The sequence below is a fragment of the Brachycentrus maculatus genome, unplaced genomic scaffold (genome assembly GCF_059751285.1).
Source record: "Brachycentrus maculatus isolate JH-2025_06_01 unplaced genomic scaffold, ASM5975128v1 h1tg000081l, whole genome shotgun sequence".
Classification (NCBI taxonomy): Eukaryota; Metazoa; Arthropoda; class Insecta; order Trichoptera; family Brachycentridae; genus Brachycentrus; species Brachycentrus maculatus.
Window position 1 is genome coordinate 4,535,172 of NW_028280835.1, and position 25,336 is coordinate 4,560,507.

A 25,336-nucleotide genomic window follows, 5' to 3' on the forward strand; every position below is an offset into this window, starting at 1 on the left:
TAAAATTATACTGCTCAAATTTATTACACTTTGCGATGGTACAATTTCATTCTCCAGCACTTATAATCAATTAAATTTTCTGATAAATTTGTATAAAATAAATGTATATATATATATATATATATATATATATATATATATATATATATATATATATATATATATATATATATATATATATATATATATATATATATATATATATATATATATATATATATATATATATACATATATACGAGGCGTTGGAAAGTGATAAATATGTATTTTATAATTACCTATTGAACTAATACTTTCTCGATATCAAGGAGATCTATTCTCAACGCCTAGGGATTCACTAATAAGCTAAGATATTATATATATTTGGGCGTACTAATCTAGTTCTAAGAAGCGGGATATATCTTTATTAGACAAGGTGTTTGTTGACTTTCCAATAGTGTTACCGTTAGTTACAATACTCTAGTATATTTATTTAAGCCGGTAACGTTCCCGCGAGCTAATTGAAAGGAGTGACTCGTGTGGCCTTTAGTTCCCATTCACACCTACGCACACTTATGTATGAAAAGTATAAAAATACATATATAAATATATATGACAGCAAAAATAAAATAATTTTATACGAGAAACATTATGCGGCATAATGTGCGAGTGAATATGTATTTTAAAAATTCATTATTAGGTAGATAACGGAGATAATTAGGTAGTAGTCAATATTTTGAAGGTGTTTTTCTTTTTAGATAAAAATTATTTTAGTGGTAACGTGTTTTTGCGGGTTATCGTAAAGAGAGTATTTTGTGACTGCAAAATGTTCAATATGATATTATGTATATCTCTAGCAATAATTTATATATATATATATATTATATAATACAAAACTGCCAACATTTGTTAGGGAAAGTACCAATTGCAATGATACCCAATTGATTTCCATTTAAGACAGTAGTTTCCAACCTTTATGGCACTATGCCTCCTTTAAGAAATAAAAATAAAATAAAAACTGAACGTAATCAATTAACAGAATATGTTATAACAATCTTATGCTATAACATATACGGTTAGGCTATAACATTTTGTATATGAAGTTTTATTTATTTGTAGATATTATCGTACGTGAATTATCATTTTTTTATTTAAAAAAAATTGGCGCCTCCCCTGGGAATAGTCCGCGCCTCTAAGATCAAAAACCGCTGTTAAGCGGCAAATCAAACATCGAAACTATAATTCTTCGTAACTTCTCCATTTTTACATAGTTTATAAAATAATCATACTCACAGTTTAGTAAGTATTCGCTAAAAAAAATTATATGATAATAACCCCATCAAATGGACCATAAAAGCTTGTTAAGTGTTTTATCCATCCCGTCTCACCTTGGTTAACATTCAGAGCGTACTTAGCGTTAAATTTCATTATACGAACTATGACTACGGCTAGACTAATCAACATTTACCACCGTTGGACACGCGTCATGGCGTCATGGTGACGTGCCAACATGGCAAGATTCAGATGTGTGGTGATCATCACACGTAATAATAAATGCATTCCTTAACTACATTTTCAACAATAAGGTTACCAATCACCGCTACTAGTGAGTGACTAGCGCCAGATAGTCTGGCACGACCGACTGCCGTCCGCAACTAATCGCAATGGTACAAGAAGCGTGTTAGAGCGAGCTCCCCACCACCCTATTAGAGTTAAGACATGACTGTATTCCTCGATGGCGGACAGCGGACGACACGGTTACATTGTGCACTTTATTTTCTGCATCCAATTAAAATACATACCTTAAATATGATATTATATACAATACATATCGGAAATTACAAAATATCATTCTTTAAATATGAAAAAGTAACACATCCAAGCGATTTTAAATAAAGCTCGCAGCTTCGTAATAATATACTAAGAACTTTAAAACACAGCGTACAATAATACAATATAATGAGTAACAAAAAAAAACATCTACTAAATTTGTCTTTCAAACGTAATATTATTTTCAATAATCACAATACGAAGTAAGATTTCCTCACTCGGTGTCAGTTGCACCCACTTTTCTTAGACACTTTGTCGTTATTTTTATTATTTATTATTTTTCAAGAATCACTTTTTCTTTGTACACTGATTTCACTTAGTGCGGACCGACCAAACCTTCATATGATGGATTCGTTCCGAGGAAGTTTGGGAATTATTCAAAACATGCGAGGCATATTGTATTTGCAAATCAAATTTACGAGCGAAACATATTTTAAAAAATTGAGAATTTTCATGCTGAAATTGGCAAATAGATCTTTAAAAAAGTGACAAATATTTTTACTTTAATTTTGAAACTGAGCAAAATTATATTTTGTATTCAAAAGTTTACCAAATAAATAGCTACATAACATAAGGTTAGGCTATCTCACATTGTAAAGAACGAAATTCAACAAGTGTTAGTTGATGCATTGTATAGGCAATAGATAAGAAAAAGGCATTTATCGGGTCATTATACCGTGTGTCTAACACATCCTTCGCAAGAAGATATATAGAACATGGCACGAGTCATTTAATTTGTTTAGACAAATGCTCACATCTTAACGTAACACGTTACGATGCGAGCATTCCTACAGTCAGTACAGCGAGCCAAGCTCATTCCGAGTATTCCATCCTAAGTCGGATGCTAATTCAACAAGTGTTAGTTGATGCATTGTATAGGCAATAGATAAGAAAAAGGCATTTATCGGGTCATTATACCGTGTGTCTAACACATCCTTCGCAAGAAGATATATAGAACATGGCACGAGTCATTTAATTTGTTTAGACAAATGCTCACATCTTAACGTAACACGTTACGATGCGAGCATTCCTACAGTCAGTACAGCGAGCCAAGCTCATTCCGAGTATTCCATCCTAAGTCGGATGCTAATTCAACAAGTGTTAGTTGATGCATTGTATAGGCAATAGATAAGAAAAAGGCATTTATCGGGTCATTATACCGTGTGTCTAACACATCCTTCGCAAGAAGATATATAGAACATGGCACGAGTCATTTAATTTGTTTAGACAAATGCTCACATCTTAACGTAACACGTTACGATGCGAGCATTCCTACAGTCAGTACAGCGAGCCAAGCTCATTCCGAGTATTCCATCCTAAGTCGGATGCTAATTCAACAAGTGTTAGTTGATGCATTGTATAGGCAATAGATAAGAAAAAGGCATTTATCGGGTCATTATACCGTGTGTCTAACACATCCTTCGCAAGAAGATATATAGAACATGGCACGAGTCATTTAATTTGTTTAGACAAATGCTCACATCTTAACGTAACACGTTACGATGCGAGCATTCCTACAGTCAGTACAGCGAGCCAAGCTCATTCCGAGTATTCCATCCTAAGTCGGATGCTAATTCAACAAGTGTTAGTTGATGCATTGTATAGGCAATAGATAAGAAAAAGGCATTTATCGGGTCATTATACCGTGTGTCTAACACATCCTTCGCAAGAAGATATATAGAACATGGCACGAGTCATTTAATTTGTTTAGACAAATGCTCACATCTTAACGTAACACGTTACGATGCGAGCATTCCTACAGTCAGTACAGCGAGCCAAGCTCATTCCGAGTATTCCATCCTAAGTCGGATGCTAATTCAACAAGTGTTAGTTGATGCATTGTATAGGCAATAGATAAGAAAAAGGCATTTATCGGGTCATTATACCGTGTGTCTAACACATCCTTCGCAAGAAGATATATAGAACATGGCACGAGTCATTTAATTTGTTTAGACAAATGCTCACATCTTAACGTAACACGTTACGATGCGAGCATTCCTACAGTCAGTACAGCGAGCCAAGCTCATTCCGAGTATTCCATCCTAAGTCGGATGCTAATTCAACAAGTGTTAGTTGATGCATTGTATAGGCAATAGATAAGAAAAAGGCATTTATCGGGTCATTATACCGTGTGTCTAACACATCCTTCGCAAGAAGATATATAGAACATGGCACGAGTCATTTAATTTGTTTAGACAAATGCTCACATCTTAACGTAACACGTTACGATGCGAGCATTCCTACAGTCAGTACAGCGAGCCAAGCTCATTCCGAGTATTCCATCCTAAGTCGGATGCTAATTCAACAAGTGTTAGTTGATGCATTGTATAGGCAATAGATAAGAAAAAGGCATTTATCGGGTCATTATACCGTGTGTCTAACACATCCTTCGCAAGAAGATATATAGAACATGGCACGAGTCATTTAATTTGTTTAGACAAATGCTCACATCTTAACGTAACACGTTACGATGCGAGCATTCCTACAGTCAGTACAGCGAGCCAAGCTCATTCCGAGTATTCCATCCTAAGTCGGATGCTAATTGCCAAAGTTACGTTACGACGAAATGTTCCGGTAGTCCCCACGTATGAGTTCTCGGCTAGATCATGGCATTAATCCGAGGAAGGTCAGGTCAGGTTGTGTCTCGGCCGTTCCAGTTCGGTCGGGCGAGGTTAGGTCCGCTAGAAGCGCTGGAGGGCCGTGTCGGGCACGGGCAGGACGGCGCTGCGCGGGACGAGCCCCTTCTGCTGGCCGCGGCAGCACAGCAGCCACTGCTGGTCCACCTCCAGCACGAGGCGCAGGCGCTCGCCCTCGTTGAAGGCCAGGTGCCCCGAGTCCGAGGGCAGGCGGTGCCAGAGCGTGCGGACCATCCTGCGGACGACTTTTCACGTTAACCGATGCAAATTCACAGGGACAGAAGGAGGCAAAAGAGAATACCTTTCATCAATTTATTGTAACTGCAGGCAGTTGGTAGAATTCCATATTGAATTGTTGGGTAATATATCCGAAATAAAACAAGGTTTGTTGGATTGAATTCTTCTGGGTATTTCGGTGGGTAATACCCACCATTATATGTACTCCTAGACCTAATAATAGCAATTATTGTTAGTATATAAGGACATTTTGTAAATATTTTTAGTCAGTGTTTGATAATGTCCTAAGAAGACGAAACGCGTCATGTATTAACGTATACATAAATAAATGTAGAATTCAATCCAACAAACCTTGTTTTATTTTGGATATAATACCCAACAACTTTTATCAAGTTAAAAAAAATTACATCTTAATAAAAACGAAGAAGAATATAAGTCTGGGTATTTACAGACCTGTCTTATGGCTGGATAAGTGATCTCTTTACACACATGCAAAATTCATCATTCCACTCATGATTGACACTCTTTTTTAGATTTATCATAATCTCATGACACATATGAGTACCCAACAGCCATCTATGTTGGATTGAGAAAGCTTTCATTTAGCATAGACCCTTTTATTTGGATGCACGGAAGATCATCATTTTTACATACTGAGAAACGCATGAAAACTATTTGGACACACTCAAAATGTTGCGAAGAATTGATCTCACTTGGTGGGCTGCTGTCGGCCGGAGGAGACGGCTCTGCGGGTGGCCACGCGGCCGGCGGGCGAGGGGGAGGGCGGGGGGGCGCGCCGGTAGGGGAGCGAGGAGGGGCGCGGGGCGGGGGGGCCCCCGCTAAAGCACCCCTCCACTCGGCTAACTCTGGAAACAAAACATACGTATTTAGTGCATTTAGTTAGTTGCTCATCTAATAGTCACACACAAAACTGTACACATTTTAAAAAACATTTTAGTATGTTAGCGATATTGCATTATTAGTAGTATATATGTTTAGGGAAAGTGGGTACCAATTTTGTTACAACCAGTTAAAAATAAATTTCACTTCAAGCTTTCCTCACCCCACCATAGATGGCTATTGTGAGCTTGTGCATACTGTGTTACAAGTTTGATCAATATGTCTAGAAGTTTAAAAAATTTGAGAAGTCCGGTTGTCAATCATGGGTAGAATTGGTGAATGTTACTGAAGTGTGTCACTTAACCAATCTTAAGACAGTCCTAAGCCCTGTAAATGCTCAGACTTCCATATTCTTTTTCATCTATGTTGAGATGGTCCTTATATAGCTATCACTCAGTGCATTTAATCTTCACATTTGTTTGAAAATGCCGTAACTAGGCGAAACACTTGTCACAAAATTGAATTTTATGTATTTTGTAACAATAATATATTTAACTTAGTACACTCAAAAAATCAGTGTTTGATACATTAATTACATAAATTAAAATGGAGTTCTACAAATTAAACGCCAAATCTATAAATATAGCGCATTAATACGATTGATATATCGCTCACTCCTTTCAAGAACGTCAAAAATAAAAAAAAAAGATTTTTCAGGAGAACGTTTTTAAAGTTTAAAAATATAATACAATGTATTAAAAATAAATATCAAGCCACTTATTGAACTTTTTACTGTGCAACAGATCTTTTTAGGTAAAACCTGTAGGTTTTTTCTACATTTGAAAAATATTTAGTATTTAAAAAAAATAATAAATAAACATTAACTTTTCTTCAAAATGCAAAAACAACACTTTCTGCCCTATAGCGGGTAAATATTAAGTTTAAAATATCCTTCTTTTGCTGGGATATGGTACATTTTCTGGGCATTCCGAAAACATGCAAAACTGAAAATTGACAATTTTTGGTTTATGACGTTCTTGAAAGGAGTGAGCGATATGAAAAAGTTACAAAATATGTATATGGCAAAGACTGGTAGCCATTTTGGTTACATACTTAGTACACAATTTGCAGAAATCAGATTTGATCATGCGACATTACACACAGCTACTATTCTTATTGTACCTGTTGGTATTGGTGGTTGTCTTCTTGATGGCTCCTGCTGGTGCATTGGGCGCTCTGGTCGGAGCGGAGGTGGCGTGGGGGAGTGGGGGCAGAGGGTTCTTCTGATTGGCTGATCCGCCAGTCGGAGGTGTCACCGCTTTCTTGGCCATACTCACCGGCACCGGGATTGATCTTAAGAAAATAAATATTTATGTTTCTATCGGGCAAAGTTTACTAACAGTTGCTAAGGCGATCTTGATGAGCTCACAACACAAAATACCAGAACGAATGATCACAATAAAGGCTAGAGCGGTGGCGAGTCTACATCATGGCGATGGTAGCTGCGTTAGCTTTATTTTTTATCCGAATAAAAAATTAACGTAATGCAGCTACTAAATGTCTGCTGTGCGTGCTCTGGTAGTGGGGGAAAAGGGACAACCCTGATTGTGAGTATGGAGCTGAGCAGACCATAAGACACATAGTGCAGGACTGCCGACTTGGAGGGTTTGGTGGTGACCTTCGGAATATCAATAAGGCAATCCCAGAGGCAGCAGACTGGCTGATTCTTGTCGAAGCAATGACTCTTCTGCAGTTATCCCTTGACTGTGCTGCACGTAGCGCTCCAACCACCGAGGTGCCTGCTGCTGCCTTAACTTGATCGGCCCATCGTGTGGGGATCTTCTTCTCCCTCTTTTCCCCTCCAGGCTATCGATCACAACCGGTCGTTCCAGGTTATCCTCATTGCCAAATGCAACATGTCCAAAGAACTGTTGAATCCATTTTGCACAGACATTGTCCAGAGTCAAGCCGTAATTCAAGTCAAGTGTAATTCTTGACGAATGGTTAGTGCGTTTAGCTCTCCATAGAATTTGGAGCATGCGCCTCCAACACCACATTTTCAAAGAGTGAATCTTTCTCCTTTCTGCTGCTTTTATGGTCGATGTTTCAGCAGCATAGAGAAAAATGGAGTGGACCAAACTCCTGACAAGTTTTATTTTATTTTTTATAGTCTGTTGAAGGAATGTGTATTTGATTACGCATTTTTATCGATTGTTGCGCGGTATGATCGATAATCCTGAAATTATCCGGAACATTGGTCTGTATGTTCCCGATAGTTACTTAAGACAGCGTCGACATAGATTGTTTCACATTTCTATACACAGGACCAACCTGCTGATGGTTATGCCTGTAGGAAGAGCTACCGCTATGTTGAACAATATTTTATTAGATATTGATCTGTTCCATGTGTCTGAGGGAGTTTTCCAAAGCGGGATTCTTCTACACCTTTACCAATAGTTCTTGCATATATTGTATTTAAATGTATTTTTAATGTATACGATTAAAAAAAATTATAGTTTGTAATGTATATATTAATGGAAATAAATAAATTGAATTGAAATTTAATTGAATTGCGAATTATCTTGGTGTTTATAATTTATATTTGAAGCACTAACTTTGTGATTTTCCATTTTATAATTAAAATGTAACATTGTTTTGAAATCACTATAAATATTTAATTATAATGTCTACCGGTTAGCTTCGAAACTGGTAGACATTATAATTAAGTTATAATTAAATATTTATAGTGATTTTAAAACAACGTTACATTTTAATTTTATCTTGTGGTGTTGTTACTCACACACTTGTTAGTTATGTTAAAATATTGATATTGATAATAATACAGAACAGGTAGAAACCAAAATACCTCTTGACCGGCGACACGGTGTTGGAGGCGCTGGCGGGCCGCACGGGCGAGGTGACGGGGCGGGGGATGCGCGAGCGCGCGGAGCCGCCGGAGCCCGCCGAGCCGGGCGTGGAGCCCGCGGAGCCCGGCGTGCCCCCGCCGGAGGCCGCCGGGGGCACGGGCGACCCGGGCACGCCCTCCTGCCCGCTCAGCATCTCCCAGCGCCGCTGCAGCCGGCGGAACTTGCCGCCGTTGCGCTCCTCGGTCCATTCCCCGGACGAGGCCGACTAGAATTTGACGGAAAATTAAATTGACTTATTATAAAATATTTTAGCTTAACGCATTGCAGAAGGGTGTTTTTTACACCTGCGGACCACTGGCAACAGGATTTGATAATTGTGTAGTTGAGACCTTAACAAAGCGATTGGTACATAATATTCATATAAAAACATTAACCTATCCAGGACTGAGTTTTTTTTTTAAATATTTTTTTACTCTTTATAATTTATACCATAGTCGATGCTATAAGCAACATATTTTCTTGAATAAAAAAAAAACATTTACACAAGTAAACATGATTTATCGCAACATTGGCAATTTTGACATAAATCATGTTTTGATATAAATCATGTCATAAATCATGTTTTGTATTTGTCGTATATATACAACCATACTCCTGGAAAGGTTAAATAAATCCTTCTTTTACGACTTTGAACTTGCTGGCGCGGAAGGTAAAAATACACTTCCCGTCCTTAAGCATCAATCGACTGAACGGGTAGAAATACCTTTCTTGTCTGAAGTGTGTTAATAGAAAAATATGAAATTTGACTCTTTTGTGACACCTTATAATATTATATATCGAATCGTTCATTCATTCATGTTAACACATTGTTTGCGGGAAATGCTTAAAGTGACTTTTACATTCTGTTATTAGAGAGCGGGAGATGCTTATAAGCGTTCTATTTGCTTACTTTTGGTAGAGCGCAAAAGATACCAAAAAACATTATACAAATGGGAACTGGGTTTGCGATTACTTGTGATTAGTATACTAACATACTATCCGAGTATAATTAGGGTCAGGGTTTATAAAAAAACCGCCAGACAGCATTGCGTTAATAAAATGGAAAAGCTGAAAGATTGTGCATTAAGTGTTCAACTTGGCAATGTTATAATTTGTCTCATTGATTGATTCGGCAGTCATTGTATGGTAATATCTATCTGATTTATTTTACTTGGTAAATACCACCACTTTATAAAATCTATTGTGACATGTGTTTCGATATATTCAATATCATAATCAAACACCGTATGTTACCACATTTTGTTGGGCAGTTTTGTTCATCGACCCCGACCCTATTATACTCCGGCAGTCTGCTGCTCGACTCTGATTGATTCGGCAGTCACTTTGTAATAATATCTATCTGATTTATTTTACTTAGTATTTCCCACTACTTCGTAAAATGTATTGTGACATGTGTTTCGATGCATTCAACATTATTATTATTAAACACCGTATGTTAACCATCCCAAGACCACAACTCTCAAACTTAATTTACATTTTAAATACAGTATTGAATGCACATATAATAGATTTAGAATAAAAAGTGTACCCAGGAAAATATTTTGTATTTTAAAAGCATTATTAACATTGTGGTATGTGGTGATATAACAATCTCCTTATCGTTCATAATTTACTTTGTGCAGTACCGCTTAAAAACTCTATTTCACGTATATAATTGACCTAAGGGGAAATGCTTATACCAAAACCGGTAGTCTGTAATGTTATATTATTTGTTAATGAAGGGTTAGTTAAGAAAAATGTAAAGCTGAAAATTACATGAATATATATAAAAGTAGAAAAACAAATAAATGCAGGAATTTTAATTGATATTTTAGTGAATATTTTATATAAAGTGATTACTGCATCAATTTATTTGTCTAACAGTACATCTGCATGCGTCGATAAATTCCCCATAATGATACTCACAAACCCATTTCAAGAAAGTAAAATATATATTGAGTTTTGGGTTTATTTATATATTTTTAAAAATAATTCTTCACCTCATAAAATTGTATATTCTTTCTTGCAATGGATTTCTGAATAGTGAAATGTTAATAGGTGCTTTCAGTTGTGGACTTGACATGACTAATCTGTGGGCAATTTTTGCTTTTTACTTTGCGAACAAATTCATTTCATAAACCAAAAGACAGAATTCTTGTTAAAATTGATAAAGAAATAACGGAAATACAATGGATTAAACTATCTATATTTTAATTACAAGAAAAACGAACAAGTTGTGATGTGATTAGTTGTTTTGGTCGCAATCTTCAAAACTTGCGACATTGGAATTTTGATTCCTCTTCAGTGAAAATAGATTCTATTCTATGAATATTTTTTTCATATAAAATGAATCTTGTATGTAACTTAGTATTTTTATTTACTTGTACATATAAAGAATGATTTTTTATGAATAATAAAGGCAGTGAACTAATGTGCTGTAAAATATGAGCGTTTTGAAGCAAACAAGTACACTTTTTGGCCCAAAAATTCATGAAAAATGAAATGGCTGAAAGCTCCTAGCAAATTTCACAATAATGGCAGCGATATAGGCGCGAGGCAAGTGTTAGTATCAGTTAGTCACCTCGTCGTGCGAGTATTCGGTACGGTCTCGCTTGTCCGAGCGCTTATGTTCATTCTCCAGACTGTCGGTGTAGTCTTCGCTGTCGTAGAGGGCCAGCCTGTCGAAGGCCTGCATCAGCTTGGAGCCCAGCTGCACTCCGGACCACCTGCGGCTCTGGTCGTACGCGGAGCTGCTCCCGCTGTTGTTGGGACAGTCGGCGTTCAGCATCCCGATGGTCGGGTTCATGCAGGACCTCGGGCGGGACCTCTCCGGGCCGTCGGGCAAGTCCGGGAGACACGACTCCCCGTGGGGCTTGCTCCGCATGATCACGCTGGCTTGGGGCGTCTCCTTCTGGTCGTCACTGGACTGGTTCGTGCTCGTTTGGATGGAGTGAATCAGTTTCAAGAGGTTTCGCTGGTTCTTGGACAAGTTCCCGGCGGAAGTCACGGAATTGGAGGCGGACTAATGCGAGGAAATCAAAATTGTTAGCGATTAGTAAAGGAGTTAGTCAAATAAATATTCCTTACCGTTTACTATCCCATATTTTGGAATCACCTAAAGTCCAAATGACTCTAGCTATGGCCTACGCAACTCCGCTTATCATGTCCCTACTTTATATGTATCCTATATTAAACAATACAAGTTTTATGGTCTATTCCTAAGTGTGAGTGGGTTTACTCTTTTTAATCAAAGCTACTATAATTTCATGTAGTTCTCGAGTGAAAAATTCTAGGCAAAAACATTAGAGGTACGATTTCTCGCTATCTCATTAAAGGTACGAGTATCTACACTATATATTTGTTAAAGTCAACTTATGGAATTCCAGCCCGTAATGCAATTCAGCATAATTTTACAGGAAAAACTTGAAAACACATCATAATTTCTGCATTGGCATTAAATAATTATTACAAAACCAAAATAGTTTTTTGTCAGTAGCAATATTAAATAAAAAGAGTGGTTGATATTTACAACTTTCTACATTAATAGTGTATAAAATTAACGTAAAAGTAAAATACGGTTACATTGAGAGAAAAATTGAATTCATATCTCCAAGTGTTAATTTTTTCAGCAAGATAATACTGCTTATAGAGGCATAAACATCGTATAGAGGTTGAGGAAAAGAGCTAAAAGAATATGCAATAGCCAAAGCGATAGATAGCAATGAATTAGCAGCGAAGTGTGCATTATATAATGATTTCTAAGTGATGAACTTTATGACAAACAAAATGGTAATTTTAATACACTTCCCCTAAAATCTATTGCATTTGCGAGGAGGAAACATATCATAAAAGAACGAACAATAAAATGACTGGACTGCAATCAGTGTTAAACGCTACACCGAGACAATTTTTGGAATTTCAAAATTCAGTCACATCACCCTACTATGTACTTAACTAACTGCACTGATTACGCTTTCCCATAAGGGTTGATTATAAACTCTGTCTACTCATGTATAAATCAATACATAATATGGCTCTAGAGTATTTAAAAGAGCTACATATTCCAGACAAATTGGTTGATAGACGTCTCACGCTTCGATCGACTAAAACAACTGCTATGGGTAAAGTGATCTTACGAACTTGCAAGCGCCATACAAAATTTTGGCGTACATAAAAGAAAAGATATCTGCACTAAAACAGTCAAATTAAAGTTTGTCGCTTCACTTCGAACCCTCATCTGCACCCCAATAGTGCATAAGGCACTGCATCATTTATATGCGTTTATACGCAGTATTATCTTGGTCCGTTAACACATGAAGGAAAGGTGATCAGCCCTCCGCTTCAGGTACCAGTCCAGAGTAATATTGAATAAATATTAGAGTGAAAAAATCACTTATATTTATTTGACCCTCACTCCTGAGAATCGAACGTGGGGCCTCCAGTACGGTAGCCGAGCGTGCTGACCATAACACTACGAGGGCAGGCAAAACGGAGGCGGAAGTTTGTAATGTACGCATATTTTTATTAACTAACCCAAGAGCAACGAACCGCCATGCATGCAATAAGAGGTTTTTAGACAATTATTATTGAATTAGTTTTTTATAATTGATTAGGTTTTTATCGATTGTTAGTGACATTGTTGCCATGAGCATGCATCGGTGAGACAGAATTGTCGGTGATTGTCCCTACCTGGTTAGCCATGAGGTCCTCCATCCGCTTGAAGCTGCGGTGCATGTCCCTCAGCTGCCACAGGATGTCCAGGGAGAAGGGGGCCTCGGAGAGCGAGGCCAGCGCGGCCGTGAGCGGCGCCAGCGCGCCCGCCACGCCGCCGGGCGCTCCGCCCCCGCCCCCGCCGGCGCCCCCGCGCAGCAGCGCCCCGCTCACGTAGTGCCGGCGCAGCACCGACTCGCGCGTGCGCAGGTACGAGATGAACGCGTCCAGAGAATGGACACTGAAAATAAAGATAATGTAAACTTTCCAGTCAACCTGAATGTCAGCAATTTAGAACATCTTCTCTAATCCCAGTGGAATATTGTATATTGTGAAGCTAAGTGATAGGAAATGAAGACTCTAAGGAGCATATCTGGCAAGAGTCTACGAGATAGAATAAGGAACACCAGGATAAGAGAAATATGCGAGATTGAAGATGTCGTTATGTGGGAAAGACAACAAAGAAGACAATGGTATGCACATGCGAGGAGAATGGAACCATCCAGACTCTCCCATATCGCACTGCACAGCCAACCCCAAGGTAAACGACTCCTGTGTTGACCACCAAAGAGATGAATTAACAGCTGGGAATCGACATCGCAGGAGGCTAAATCCCTCTTAAAAACACCAAGAAGAAGAAGCCAAGTGTTGTCATGGGTAAATTGTGGTGGATATAGTTTTCTAGGATATGCCACATTTTTCAACATTCATGCTTTTTACTAATGAATTTCTTAAAAATTTTGTTCATTGCTCATTCCTAAATAACAAGCATGAAATTTACAAATTAATTAAAAAATATATGCACAGTCTTCTTCTCCCTTTTACTCCTCATAACTAAGGGTTGTGACCCTTGTCAAAGCAACGATTCTTCTCCAGTTATCCCTTAACTGCGCTACATATAGTGTACAAACCACCGAGGTGCCTGCTGCTGCCTGAACTTGATCGGTCCATCGTGTGGGGATCTTACTCTATATCTTTTCCCCTCCAGGCTACTAATCACAACCAGTCGTTCCAGACTATCCTCATTGCCACGCGCAACGTGTCCAAAGAACTGAAGAATCCATTGTGCATATACACATAGTCATCATAAAATAGCTAAAAATCCCTTAGGGATCCGATTGCTTTAGCAAGAGAGTGAACACATACTTGGCTCGAAGACAGTATAGCCATACTGGTAAAGTCATATGAACCATTAAAAGACAAAGGTCCTGTTGAGGTAAGGAATTAGTCACGGGAATGTTGAGGAATTGATGACTGTTAACGGGTGTTTAAAGGAGTTCTGATGATAAACCATAATATTTTTCATGAAAATATAATGAATAAAATACATTTATAACTTAAAAACTATCTTTGTTATAAAATCACTTATTTATAATTTGTATTAATAAGTCTCAAGGAAGAAGCTGTTTGCTTCAAAACATGCGAACATTATAAATCAAGGATATCGTGGGTATACTGGCAAAAAACCTTAACTCTAAAATCCATGTTAGTTAAAACTTTTAACACCGGCCATTAAACTTAAAGTTGAATTTACTTGTAAAACCATATAAATATGACATTTCGAACTACTTAGTGTATTTTGCTAGTTTATAGAATGTTGAAAACTTTATAATGCGGTATCATTAGTAAAAATTGCATATTTTCAACTTAACGTTTTTTGCCAGCACACCCACGATATAAAATGACTTTATAACAAAGTCGGTTACTTAATTTTACTTTACTTACTTTAGAAGACCCATGACGAAGGCATTGAACTTGAGGACGCTCTCCGAGAGAGCATCTTCGCTGTTGATTCTCATCACCAACTCATTGAGGGACTTGGTGATTGGACCTGCAAATCATCACCAGTTAAATCTCCAATAAATCATACTCCAACTATGAGGTACAATACGATCATCTTATATTCCAGTTTTTTCTCTTTATTTTAAATCTTTTGCATTTCATGATATATTATAATTATAAATACATAAAAATATATAATATTAATACAAAAAAATGTCCCACAAAGGCATGACCTGTGTGTGGGTGTACATTTGATTTTAGGTTATAGTAAAAGAGCACTAGCAAGAATACAATAGATATCAGGAATAAAATAAGGTTAAAAGTGCTAATATAAACTACAAATATTTGATTTTAACAGAAAATAAAACAACCAAAAAGATGAAAATGAAAAAAGTTAACAAACAAGAATGTACTATTTGAGTTATAAATTTAAAAGACGAAGCTATTTAGATCTGTGTTTTTAATAAATAATTTAACCGGATCCACGCGGCTCGCATATCCGTATGTGTTTTCACAAAACATACGCGGCTGACATAAGCGTATGTGTTTTTACTTTGCTCCAAGTTTCGAACCTCAGTTCAACTTGGAGGGATTTTTTTACGGTGTGGAACTTTGGATAAAATAATATGTCAATCCTTGGCCTTATGACATCTGTTAAAATATCTGACTAATAATTTGTAACATCACAAGGATAAATAAAATAACAGATCCCAGATTTTTCTTGCGGTCGGTAATTAGTCCGCGCCATAATCACGCCCTATATCTGTCTCACTCTCGACGCTACGCATCGCCAGTGGGTAAGAGTGACACACGATGCGTGCTTTGATTTATTTATGTTATGATCTTATTTGTTTATATTACGATATATTTCAAGAATAATGTGACACAAGCGTATTATAGAGTACCAAAAAGGCACAATGAATCCCATTGAACGTTTTTGTTTAGGAAAATAAATCCTTTCTTAACTAAATACATGATAAAAGTAATCATTTTAAAAATGGCAAAATACCGCCGCGCACGGGCGTCTCTCAGGAACAAAGTTAACGCGGTTAAAAGGTTAAGTAAAATTTTAAATTGAAACATATTGTCTTTGTGGAATGAATTAAACAGTTTTCTTCTTACCTTGGCGAGCAGACGCCTCGATGACGTGCCAGACGGAGTTGTTGGCGGGCCCGAAAGAGGTGTCGATGGTGTCTCTCAGGCCGTCACTCATGAGCGCGTACAGGGCCGGGCACAGCAGCCCGACCACTGTGCGCGGACAGCCGGTGCCGTCCTCCAGCAGCACCTCAACAGCATCCACCACTCCTGATACCAAAGCTAAAAGAGAAACATTACATTCGTAGTATAATTATCACAGGGAAGTAGCGGAATACAGCTACATTTATTTTACTGTTTTCTCTTATATTGGACTAATTTGATGGAACATATTCAAAGCATCATAGCCTGTCTGTAGTTCTAACCTTTTGTATTTGTATATAAGAATACCAAAATCCTAATTGTTGAAGAAGCGAGTGTTTTTGCCTACTTTTCACTCATGAATTACATGAAATTATAGCCTGTCTGTAGTTCTGACCTTTTGTATTTATATATAAGAATACCGAAATCCTAATTGTTTAAGAAGCGAGTGTTTTTGCCTAGAATATTCACTCATGAATTACATGAAATTATAGTAACTTTAAACATAAAGAGTAAATCCACTCACGTGTAGGCAAAGGCTATGAAACTTAAAAAGTTGAAGCCTGAGTAGGATCATGATAAGCGGTGTTGCATAAGCCATAGCTAGATTTTAGAGTCACTTGGACGTTAGGTAATTCAAAAAAAATAAATTGATTAAGATATTTTTGGGACAGATAATTACCTAAGATAAGAACCAAATCTCTTCTCAGAACTTTAGAAATGAGGACATTAAGGTGCATAATGGAAAACACGTTAAGAGAATGAATAGGGAACATGGTAATTGGGAAAATGTATAGTACGGAGGATATAAACAGATGGAAAAGACGATTCTGGAATGCCTATGTCAATAGAATGCAAGAAAATAGACTGGCCTGAATTGCTCTTCAAGAGAACCTAGACAGAAGAAAACAAAGCGATGGCGTGACAGTTGGCAGTCCAAATCACAAGAGACGGATAACAGAACACAGACAGATCCGAGGATCTTTAAGAAGAGGGAAGAGAAAGAAGAAGACAATTACCTCTTTTCTGAGCGATGTCATTGGAAGTTGGTCTGTGTTGGGGTGTCGGACTGGCATATCCCTCGGGGCTTGACTCACCTTCTTCACAAATGGGAATCTCAGCAAGATTCTTGGTCTAAAAAAAGGAAAATAAATCAATTAAAGAAAAGAAATTTTATTGTATCAGATTTCATTGAAGCTATGTATCATTAAACATCATTGCAGTTCATATTACCTGGTAATGCCTGTGTGCTGCGGCTGCTGAGATATTGGGTGAGTTTGGCGGGGTACTAAGACTCCCCGTTTTTAGGTCTTCCACTGGTTTTAATCCTCCCTCTCCAGTTTTCTTGTTCTCGTTCTTCTCTGCGAAGCTCACCGACTTCTTGCTGTGACCGCTGCTGCAGCTGGAATCCAGGGATTCCCTGTCGTCCTGGGATTTCTTCATGCACAAGAACCGGCTCACCTGGTTCCTGACTTTCTGCATGTGGTTGTTGTCCCATTCCTCCATGTTGTTACAGGATATGCCACTGTGTTTCAGGAAGTCTTCCAGTTGCTGCAACTCGGCGCTCGTGATCACCGGGTAGTTTGTCGGAGTCGGGAAGACGTACGGATTTGTCTCCAACATCTTGGAATGGTTTTTAGGGAGAGGAGGAGTCGATGGTCTCATGCTGTTGATGTCGTGCGATTTTCCCGACTCCAGACTGCTTTCGGTCCCGACACCCTCGTCGTGAAAGAATTCCGTATCGTCGATATCTTTTTCCGCAGCGTCCAAAAACTGTTGGGAGAATCTCTTAGCGGCCAGATCATTATTTTTCTTCATTTCAACGATGGAATTGTTCTTGAGTAGATAGTAAGGTTCTTGCAAAGATCTCCTCTTGAGTACCTTCTGGTCCGTTTGTGCGTTCATGCAAGTGACGTTATCCCGCATGTGGTCTTCCATTTCGAACATGCTGTAACGCTTGGTCGTGGTTGGAGGATTTTTGCGCACTTTATCGATGGATTTTCGCAGAATGCTCTTGGGCAGAGGAGGCCTCGGCGGAGCGACGTCGATCACTTTACCGTTGATGGCGACTTTAGTTTGTTCGGCTAAGGAGATGGAACGTTTGGGGAGCGGTGGAGCTCCCGTGCGATGTTTTTCATTCATAAAACTAGCCTCGGAACTTGTGGCACTGTCGTACTTGTAAACAAACAGGGGATTAAATCCCGGGGCCGGTGCTGGACTGTTCTGCGCCGAGGAGTCAGTCAGTATGGTGGAGGATCCCCTGTAACCTGAAGACGGTTGCGTGGCCGTGCTGGAACTGGAAGACACGTTGGTAGTGTTGTTGCTCAGCATGGAGGCGCAGTCGCAGCTCGTAGGTCTGGTCTTGTGCCTGACCGGAGGAGAAACGCAGAAGAGCGGCCTCTCTTCGTGGCGCAAGATCTCGTCCTCCTTGTCCTTCAGTTTTTGCACCACTTCGGGCATCTCCGCAAGTATCTGGCGGTACTCCATAGGCAGCAAGAACGTGAGAGAGTCCCAATCCCTGATGTGGTTGAACCCTTTCCTTCTCAATCCTTCTACATCGTTACATGAGAACGGTCTCTTGTTCTTCTCGCCTTGTTTCTGCATTCTTCTGTTGGGTTCATTTATATTCGGCGTAAACTTCATGGGTTTCAAAATCACTTTTTCCATATCTTGGTCTTTCGATATGAAGTCTAGATTTGGTAGAGTATAATTGGGATACAAAACGAACACCGGTTTTTGGCTGTCTCCCGATTTTAGTTTTTCCAGGAAAGATTTTTCCACAACCTTGACACGTTCTCTGGAAGAGTTGAAGCCGGATAAGGTGGACGTTTGCATACTCTTGTCCATGAGGTCCAGCGGAAACTGGGTCGAAGTCGATTTGTGATCGATCAAATCTTTAGGTAGTAACCGATGCATTCTGGTCACTTGAGTGCCTTCGGACTCGGAGCAGCTGGACAGACTGCCGCTGTTGATAGAGGAGGAAATGGATTTCCTAGTCTGCGTAGTCGCGTTTCCTCGAATCCTAATAGGACTGCCAGTATTCTGACCGAGTTTTTCGAAGCTATTGTTATTGTTTACGTTAAATCTCATCTGAGCCACTTTGTTTACGGTGGCGTAAATATTTTTATCGCTGTCGTGTTCCGAGACCATCTCGGACTTCTCCGATAGCTCGTCCTCTTCGATGATGAAGTCGTGAGTTCTCCCGGTGTAGGGCTCCGCCGCGTTCGAGCCTTCTACGAGACTGTCTTCGAAAACGCATCCGGAATATTGTTCGGCCTCGCTGTCTATCCACTTTTTGATGTTAGACTTGGTGTCTGTCGGCGGAGTCTCATATTCGTCGCTTTGATAGTCTCTGTCGCTGCTGAGATTCATTTTGGTGACTCCCCGAGCTCTCTGGGTCTTGGACTCCGCGCTGTAGGAGTCGGCGCTGTCTCCCCCCTCGGAGCTGTTGGGCCAGCACTCGGAGGAGTTGTCCATCCCGAGGCCGACGATGCCGTCGTTGCTCACGCTCTTCTGCTTCATGAATAGTTTGACTAGATTGAAGTTATGCGGGCGAGAGTTGTTGGGTCCTCGGCTGTCTCCGGAAGAGCTCATCCCCTCGGAAGCTTGGCTGCCCGTCGATCGGTTAGTGCTTTGGTTATTGTAAGCTTTGATATAGTCGATCGGTATGTTAAGTCTGTTTTCGGATTTAAGTGATTCCTCCTAAAAAAAATACAACAAATCACATAACATAGATGCGCTTTATAAAATATTACTCGAAATAACATTCCGTAATGACACAATGACTGACTTGCGCGCCGGCTTCATCGTTAGTATCGTTCCTCAAGTCGGGGGCGCTGGCACTCCTCAGCGGGCCCGCACTGTCTGTAGAACACGCCTGCGTATTGTTATTTCCCGATGGATGCCTTCAAAACAAACAACAAATTCATTAGGAGCAATCTTAAAATTGTCAAACAATAGGAACCAATTAATCATTACTTAGTACCTTCGAAATATATGTCAATATCAAACAACAGATGCTTATGAACTATTTACAGTATCTACTCAATGAATTAGGGCCACCCATTATTTTTTAGAATACTCTGAAATCTTTTGGATTATTATATTTATTTTACATAAATACTTTAAGTTTTCTATTGACATCTAATATCATGTATATTACCTTCAATAATATGTAAAATATACCTGGATTATTTAAGCCTTTACAAAATTTCAAACCCTTTTTCTGAGAAAGGTCCCTAATTAGCACAGGTAGACAGATGGTTGAAAGTTCAAAAAATAGTCCTATCTCATTTATTAGTGAAGTTTCTTGAGTTCTGGTTGTTGTTTTGTTCAGAGAGGTTATATAGTTATCGTGTCTTGTGAAAAAAACTTAATTTTTAATTTTAGTTAATAAAGTATTTTTTTTTTTGTAAACACAAGTGTTTTTTTTTGAAAAGGACAAAATGGGAAAAAGTAAAGCCATTTCTGAGGAAAAAAAGTCTAGTGTTATAGTGCTACTGAAATTAGAAATACTATCTAATAGAGAAATTTCAAAAAAAGAAAACGTTTCTCGTCAAACAGTGGACAGAATTTCAAAATAAATAAAAAATCAGTCACCCGCCACCAGCAATCGGCGAAAGAACTGTCGTAGGATTAGAAAAACAACACCGAGGACTGATCGAAAAATCGTTCAAAGTGCCTAAGAAAACCGTAGTGCATCAGCAAAAACATTAAAAATAAAATTGGAAGAAGAGGGTATAAATATATCGGTATCAACACAGAGGCGACGTCTTTACGAAGTAAATCTGAAATGCAGGCGCCCTGTAAAAGTACCAAAATTGACACCACGAATGAAAGCGGATCGATTCAAATGGGCCAGGCTACATCGAAATTACTCGGTAGATGATTGGAAAAAGGTATTTATTTAAATTGAATTTTCAACATATCATTTTAGTAAATAAACTTATATATTTGAATTAAACTTAAATTATCATTATTTTTCAGGTCATCTTTAGTGATGAGTGCCGGTTAGAAGCCGTGACAGAGAGCCGTCGATTCGTCAGGAGAACACCAATGGAACGTTACAATGAGGCCTGTGTGGTAAAAGTTATCAAACACCCCCCTGCAACAATGATATGGTCATGTATTATTAACAATTTACCTGGGCCGTTGTTTTTCGTGGAAGGAACAATGAACCAAAATTCCTATAAGCAGGTCCTCGAACGAATTTTATTGCCCTTCTACCATACACTCGACCCAACAGAAGGTCCATACACCTTCATACAGGATGGGGCACCTTGCCACCGGGCTAAATCAATAATAAAATTTTTGTCTAACAAAAATCTGCCTTTACTCTCCTGGCCTGGAAATTCTCCGGACCTTAATCCTATAGAAAACGTATGGAGCATGTTAAAAAATAAGGTTTACTCATTTCCAAATCTGACAGTAGACTGTCTAAAAAAAATATTCAAAAAATTTGGTCAGAAGACGAAGAAATAAAAAACATGATAAAACAGTGCATTTTAAGTATGCCAAAAAGAATTGAGGCAGTTATTTCTGCCAAAGGTGGAAATACTAAATACTTACTATATTTATATGAAAATATATGCATAATTTAAGCCTAATAAAGTGTTCATGTGTAAATAAAATTCAATGTTGTTTTATTCAAGGTTTTCTCTGAGTTATTCCTGTTTGAATTGAGAAATTGCGCGAAATTCCGCGTGGCCCTAATTCATTGAGTAGATACTGTAGAACTAACTGAATTTAAATCTGACCAATAAATTATCTTATATTTGGTAGTGGAGAATTGTGTTATATTTAAATTTAAAAAACAAACAAACAAAAAATACCAGTACTTTAACACTCTCATTATCATCATTTACTTTGTCTAATACCACTTAAAAACTGTACTTTACAATTACCGGTTATTCCGTAGCCGGTAGTTGTGAAGTAGAGTTTTAAATGGTATTACACAAAATAAATGATGAATGATAAGGAGAGTGTTACACAATGTTAACTATGCTTTTAATATGCAAAGAACACCAGTATTTTGTTTGCTTTTGAACAAAAAAAAAAACCTAAAGTTAAGTCCGATTTTCACTCAATTGGTAGACAAATTGTGTGTGACCAAATAAATGTTCAGGAGTGGGTAAATATACCTCTTGAGTTGAGACTTGCTCCTGAGCTTGCTCCACGTGGTGTCGCTGTTGGCCATGGACACGTGGCTTGGCCGGGAGAGGCGGAAGGAGCGGTGCAGGCTCTCGCTAGCGCTGTCCAGGTGCGGGGGACGCTTGTCCTCCAACTCTTGTTTCTCTGCACCAGCAACACAAATATCAATCAACACATTTTTTGCAGGAAATGCTTTAAAGCGTCTTTTGCACATTGTTGGTAGAGAGTGGGAGACACTTATTGATGAAATGACATCAAATACAAATATAAATTACAAAACAGTCTACATATCTATTAGAAGATAAACATTAGTAATAAAACTATTGTACAATACCATTTTCCCATACATTTTTTATTGTTTAAATGAAATACTACCGTTTATTTTTACAGGGTATTCAGAAACTAAAAAGGTAGCTTTAATAGCAACAGATATTATCATCATATATGTATAAGGAACTACACGTGAATGGCTTAACTCAGGCCAATGTCTGTACACAACGGATGTGCACATGGCAATGAGGATAGCCTGGAACGACTGATTGTGATCGGTAGCCTGGACGGTAAGAGAGAGAGAGGAAGATCCCTCACACGACGGACCGATCAAGTTAAGGCAGCAGCGGTGGTTGGAGCGCTACGTGCAGCGCAGTCAAAGGATAACTGGAGAAGAGTTATTGCTTTCACATGGGTCACAACCCTCAGTAATGAGGAATAAGACGGAGAAGAGTCATTGCTTCCACAAGGGTCACAACTCTCAGTAATGAGGAATAAGATGGAGAAGAGTCATTGCTTCCACAAGGGTCACAACCCTCAGTAATGAGGAATGAGACGGAGAAGAGAGAATATACTGAGACTCGGGCGGCAGACTGGTAGAGTATAATTAAGGTCTGGGTCAATGACAGAATGGTGGCCTGAGCATCATCTTAGAGGAGCAGGTAGTTACCGTTGGAGGGATCCTGGCAGTCGCTGTCCTCAGAGTACATGGTGGTGCTGCCCTGGAAGGCGATAGTGTAGTTGTGCTTGTTGGCGCGGCAGGTGAGGATGATGTCCGAGTCCAGCCCGTCGCAGTCCAGGCTGTCCACGGAGAAGTGCGTGGGCGGCTCCGCGCCCTCGCGCACCGGGGAGAACAGCAGCTCCGACTTGCACAGGGACATGCTGTTCAGCGAGCCCGCCGTTGACTCTTCGCCCTGACAATCACATTGTCATCAATTAATCAGAATAAAATCAAATATCAATATTGTTTACTATGTCGGTCCCTGGATTATTCACCCAACAGATGAGATGTTAATTTAAAACGTTGACTGCCACGTCAAATTTCAGAATTCCGGTCTAAAAAGCCAACCTTAAAGATGTTCTTTTACTTCTTGATTTTGAATAAAAAAATTATAATTATATTTTCTGTTCATTTATTAATAAATTTTCTAATTATTTTTTGACATCTCATCAAAGATGAAGAAGAATATGGAAGTCTGGGCGTTTACAGGGCTGACAAGCAATACATGTCTCTAGTGAAGTTCTAGTGATTCAAGAACATTGTTTCAAAATTGGTTCATATATATAGAACTTCCAAGAATATGAGTTGTGTGGTTGTCAATAACGGGTAGAATTGGTGAATGTTACACGTGTGTAAAGTGATCACTTAAACCAGCCTATGAAGGTCGTCAGCCCTGTAAATGCCCCGACTTCCATATTCTTCTTCATCTATGATGAGATGTCAAAAAAAAATATATGAAAATAACTCCTGTAATTGGAGATAATCCGATATAATAATAATAATACAAATATTTGGACACACTCAAAATGTTGAAAAATAAATTTTCTGTTCATGTGAGCCAGCATTGATTTTTTGTTCTCTTCCCATGCGCTATCTATCTACATATATTAGCACTGATGTACTAGGAATTTCATCATAGCTGCACGAATATGGCAAGTAAACACAGTACGAGATAATTCATAGTCAAGCAAAGAACGCAATCTACGAGTCATCTCGTAGTTGGCAGTCAACGTGTTAAAGGTGTCTCAACTTGATGTGAAACATGTATCGTTCTTCCCTTTTTTATGGAAGATGATGGAAGTCTGAGCATTCCAGGGCTCCAAACACCAGCCTTGGGATGCTCAGAATCCTATCTTCTTTTATTAAAAAAAAGTAAAGAACGATACATGGTTCATATCAAGTTGAGACACCTCTAAATTTTATAAAGTAAAATGTAAACATGTTGAAGTACAAAAAATGAAACACTTATATTAGACCACTTTTTAGTTTATTAATATAAAAACGACTAATAGATTTATATTATCCACTGACACTTCGTGATGGAATTGCATTTTTAATATGTTATTAGATTAAAACCAATATTTTTAGCTTTTCCACTTTATTTTTATTTGACCAGCGACCGGGTTTCGTCGTTACCGACATCATCAGACTGGTCTGATGATGTCGGTAACGACGAAACCCGGTCGCTGGTCAAATAAAAATAAAGTGGAAAAGCTAAAAATATTGGTTTTAATCTAATAATATTTTAAAAACGACTAGTTTCGAGAGCTAAAGATGTTCTCATCAACATGTGAAAATACAAAGTTCATATTTTTCCCTGTTGAAAAGAACAATTATCTGTAGTTTTCGAAACTAGTCGTGTTTCCATCAATAAACTCAAAAGTGGTAAACTGAAAGAAATGTTTTATTTTTATATATAAATCTTTATGTTATATATTTCATAAAGATAATAAGAAATCAATAAATAATAAATAATTTATCGTAATTCATAAAGTAAAGAAATTGAGGGCACAAATTTATAGTCTTGGAGGCACTGAATCATTAATTAGATAACATAATATGTCATTCAAATGGATCCATAATTTTATTAATGAAATGATGTCATTTTTAAATAAACATAATGACATCAAATATAAATATAAATTACGATACAGAAATCTACACATCTATTAAAAGACAAACAATATTTTTTTAAAACTATTATAGGATACCATTCTTTCATACATTTTTTATCTTTAGTTGATGAAAATGAGATACTACTATATTTTAACAGGGTATTCAGAAACTAGGTAGCTTTAATAGCAACATATTTTATCTGT

General features: G+C 38.2%; 1 protein-coding gene across 13 annotated transcripts in view; it reads right to left on the minus strand.

Moving 5' to 3' along the window:
• Positions 1 to 205: 205 nt before the first annotated feature.
• Positions 206 to 25,336, minus strand: part of LOC148310996 (uncharacterized) — a 154,297-nt gene continuing 129,166 nt past the window's right edge. For 11 of the 13 annotated variants that reach the window (XM_088257506.1, XM_088257504.1, XM_088257501.1 and 8 more), the window contains 13 exons: positions 23,187 to 23,430; positions 22,237 to 22,390; positions 19,887 to 20,001; positions 17,330 to 19,798; positions 17,116 to 17,230; positions 16,043 to 16,237; positions 14,864 to 14,969; positions 13,118 to 13,379; positions 11,010 to 11,450; positions 8,389 to 8,654; positions 6,705 to 6,875; positions 5,396 to 5,548; positions 206 to 4,680 (listed from right to left, as the gene is read on the minus strand). In XM_088257506.1, coding sequence (XP_088113632.1) covers positions 4,491 to 4,680; positions 5,396 to 5,548; positions 6,705 to 6,875; positions 8,389 to 8,654; positions 11,010 to 11,450; positions 13,118 to 13,379; positions 14,864 to 14,969; positions 16,043 to 16,237; positions 17,116 to 17,230; positions 17,330 to 19,798; positions 19,887 to 20,001; positions 22,237 to 22,390; positions 23,187 to 23,430 — 4,881 coding nt within the window. In that variant the 3' untranslated portion in view covers positions 206 to 4,490. The remainder of the gene's footprint in view (positions 4,681 to 5,395; positions 5,549 to 6,704; positions 6,876 to 8,388; positions 8,655 to 11,009; positions 11,451 to 13,117; positions 13,380 to 14,863; positions 14,970 to 16,042; positions 16,238 to 17,115; positions 17,231 to 17,329; positions 19,799 to 19,886; positions 20,002 to 22,236; positions 22,391 to 23,186; positions 23,431 to 25,336) is intronic. The other 2 variants (XM_088257509.1, XM_088257511.1) reach the window with 1 other exon arrangement.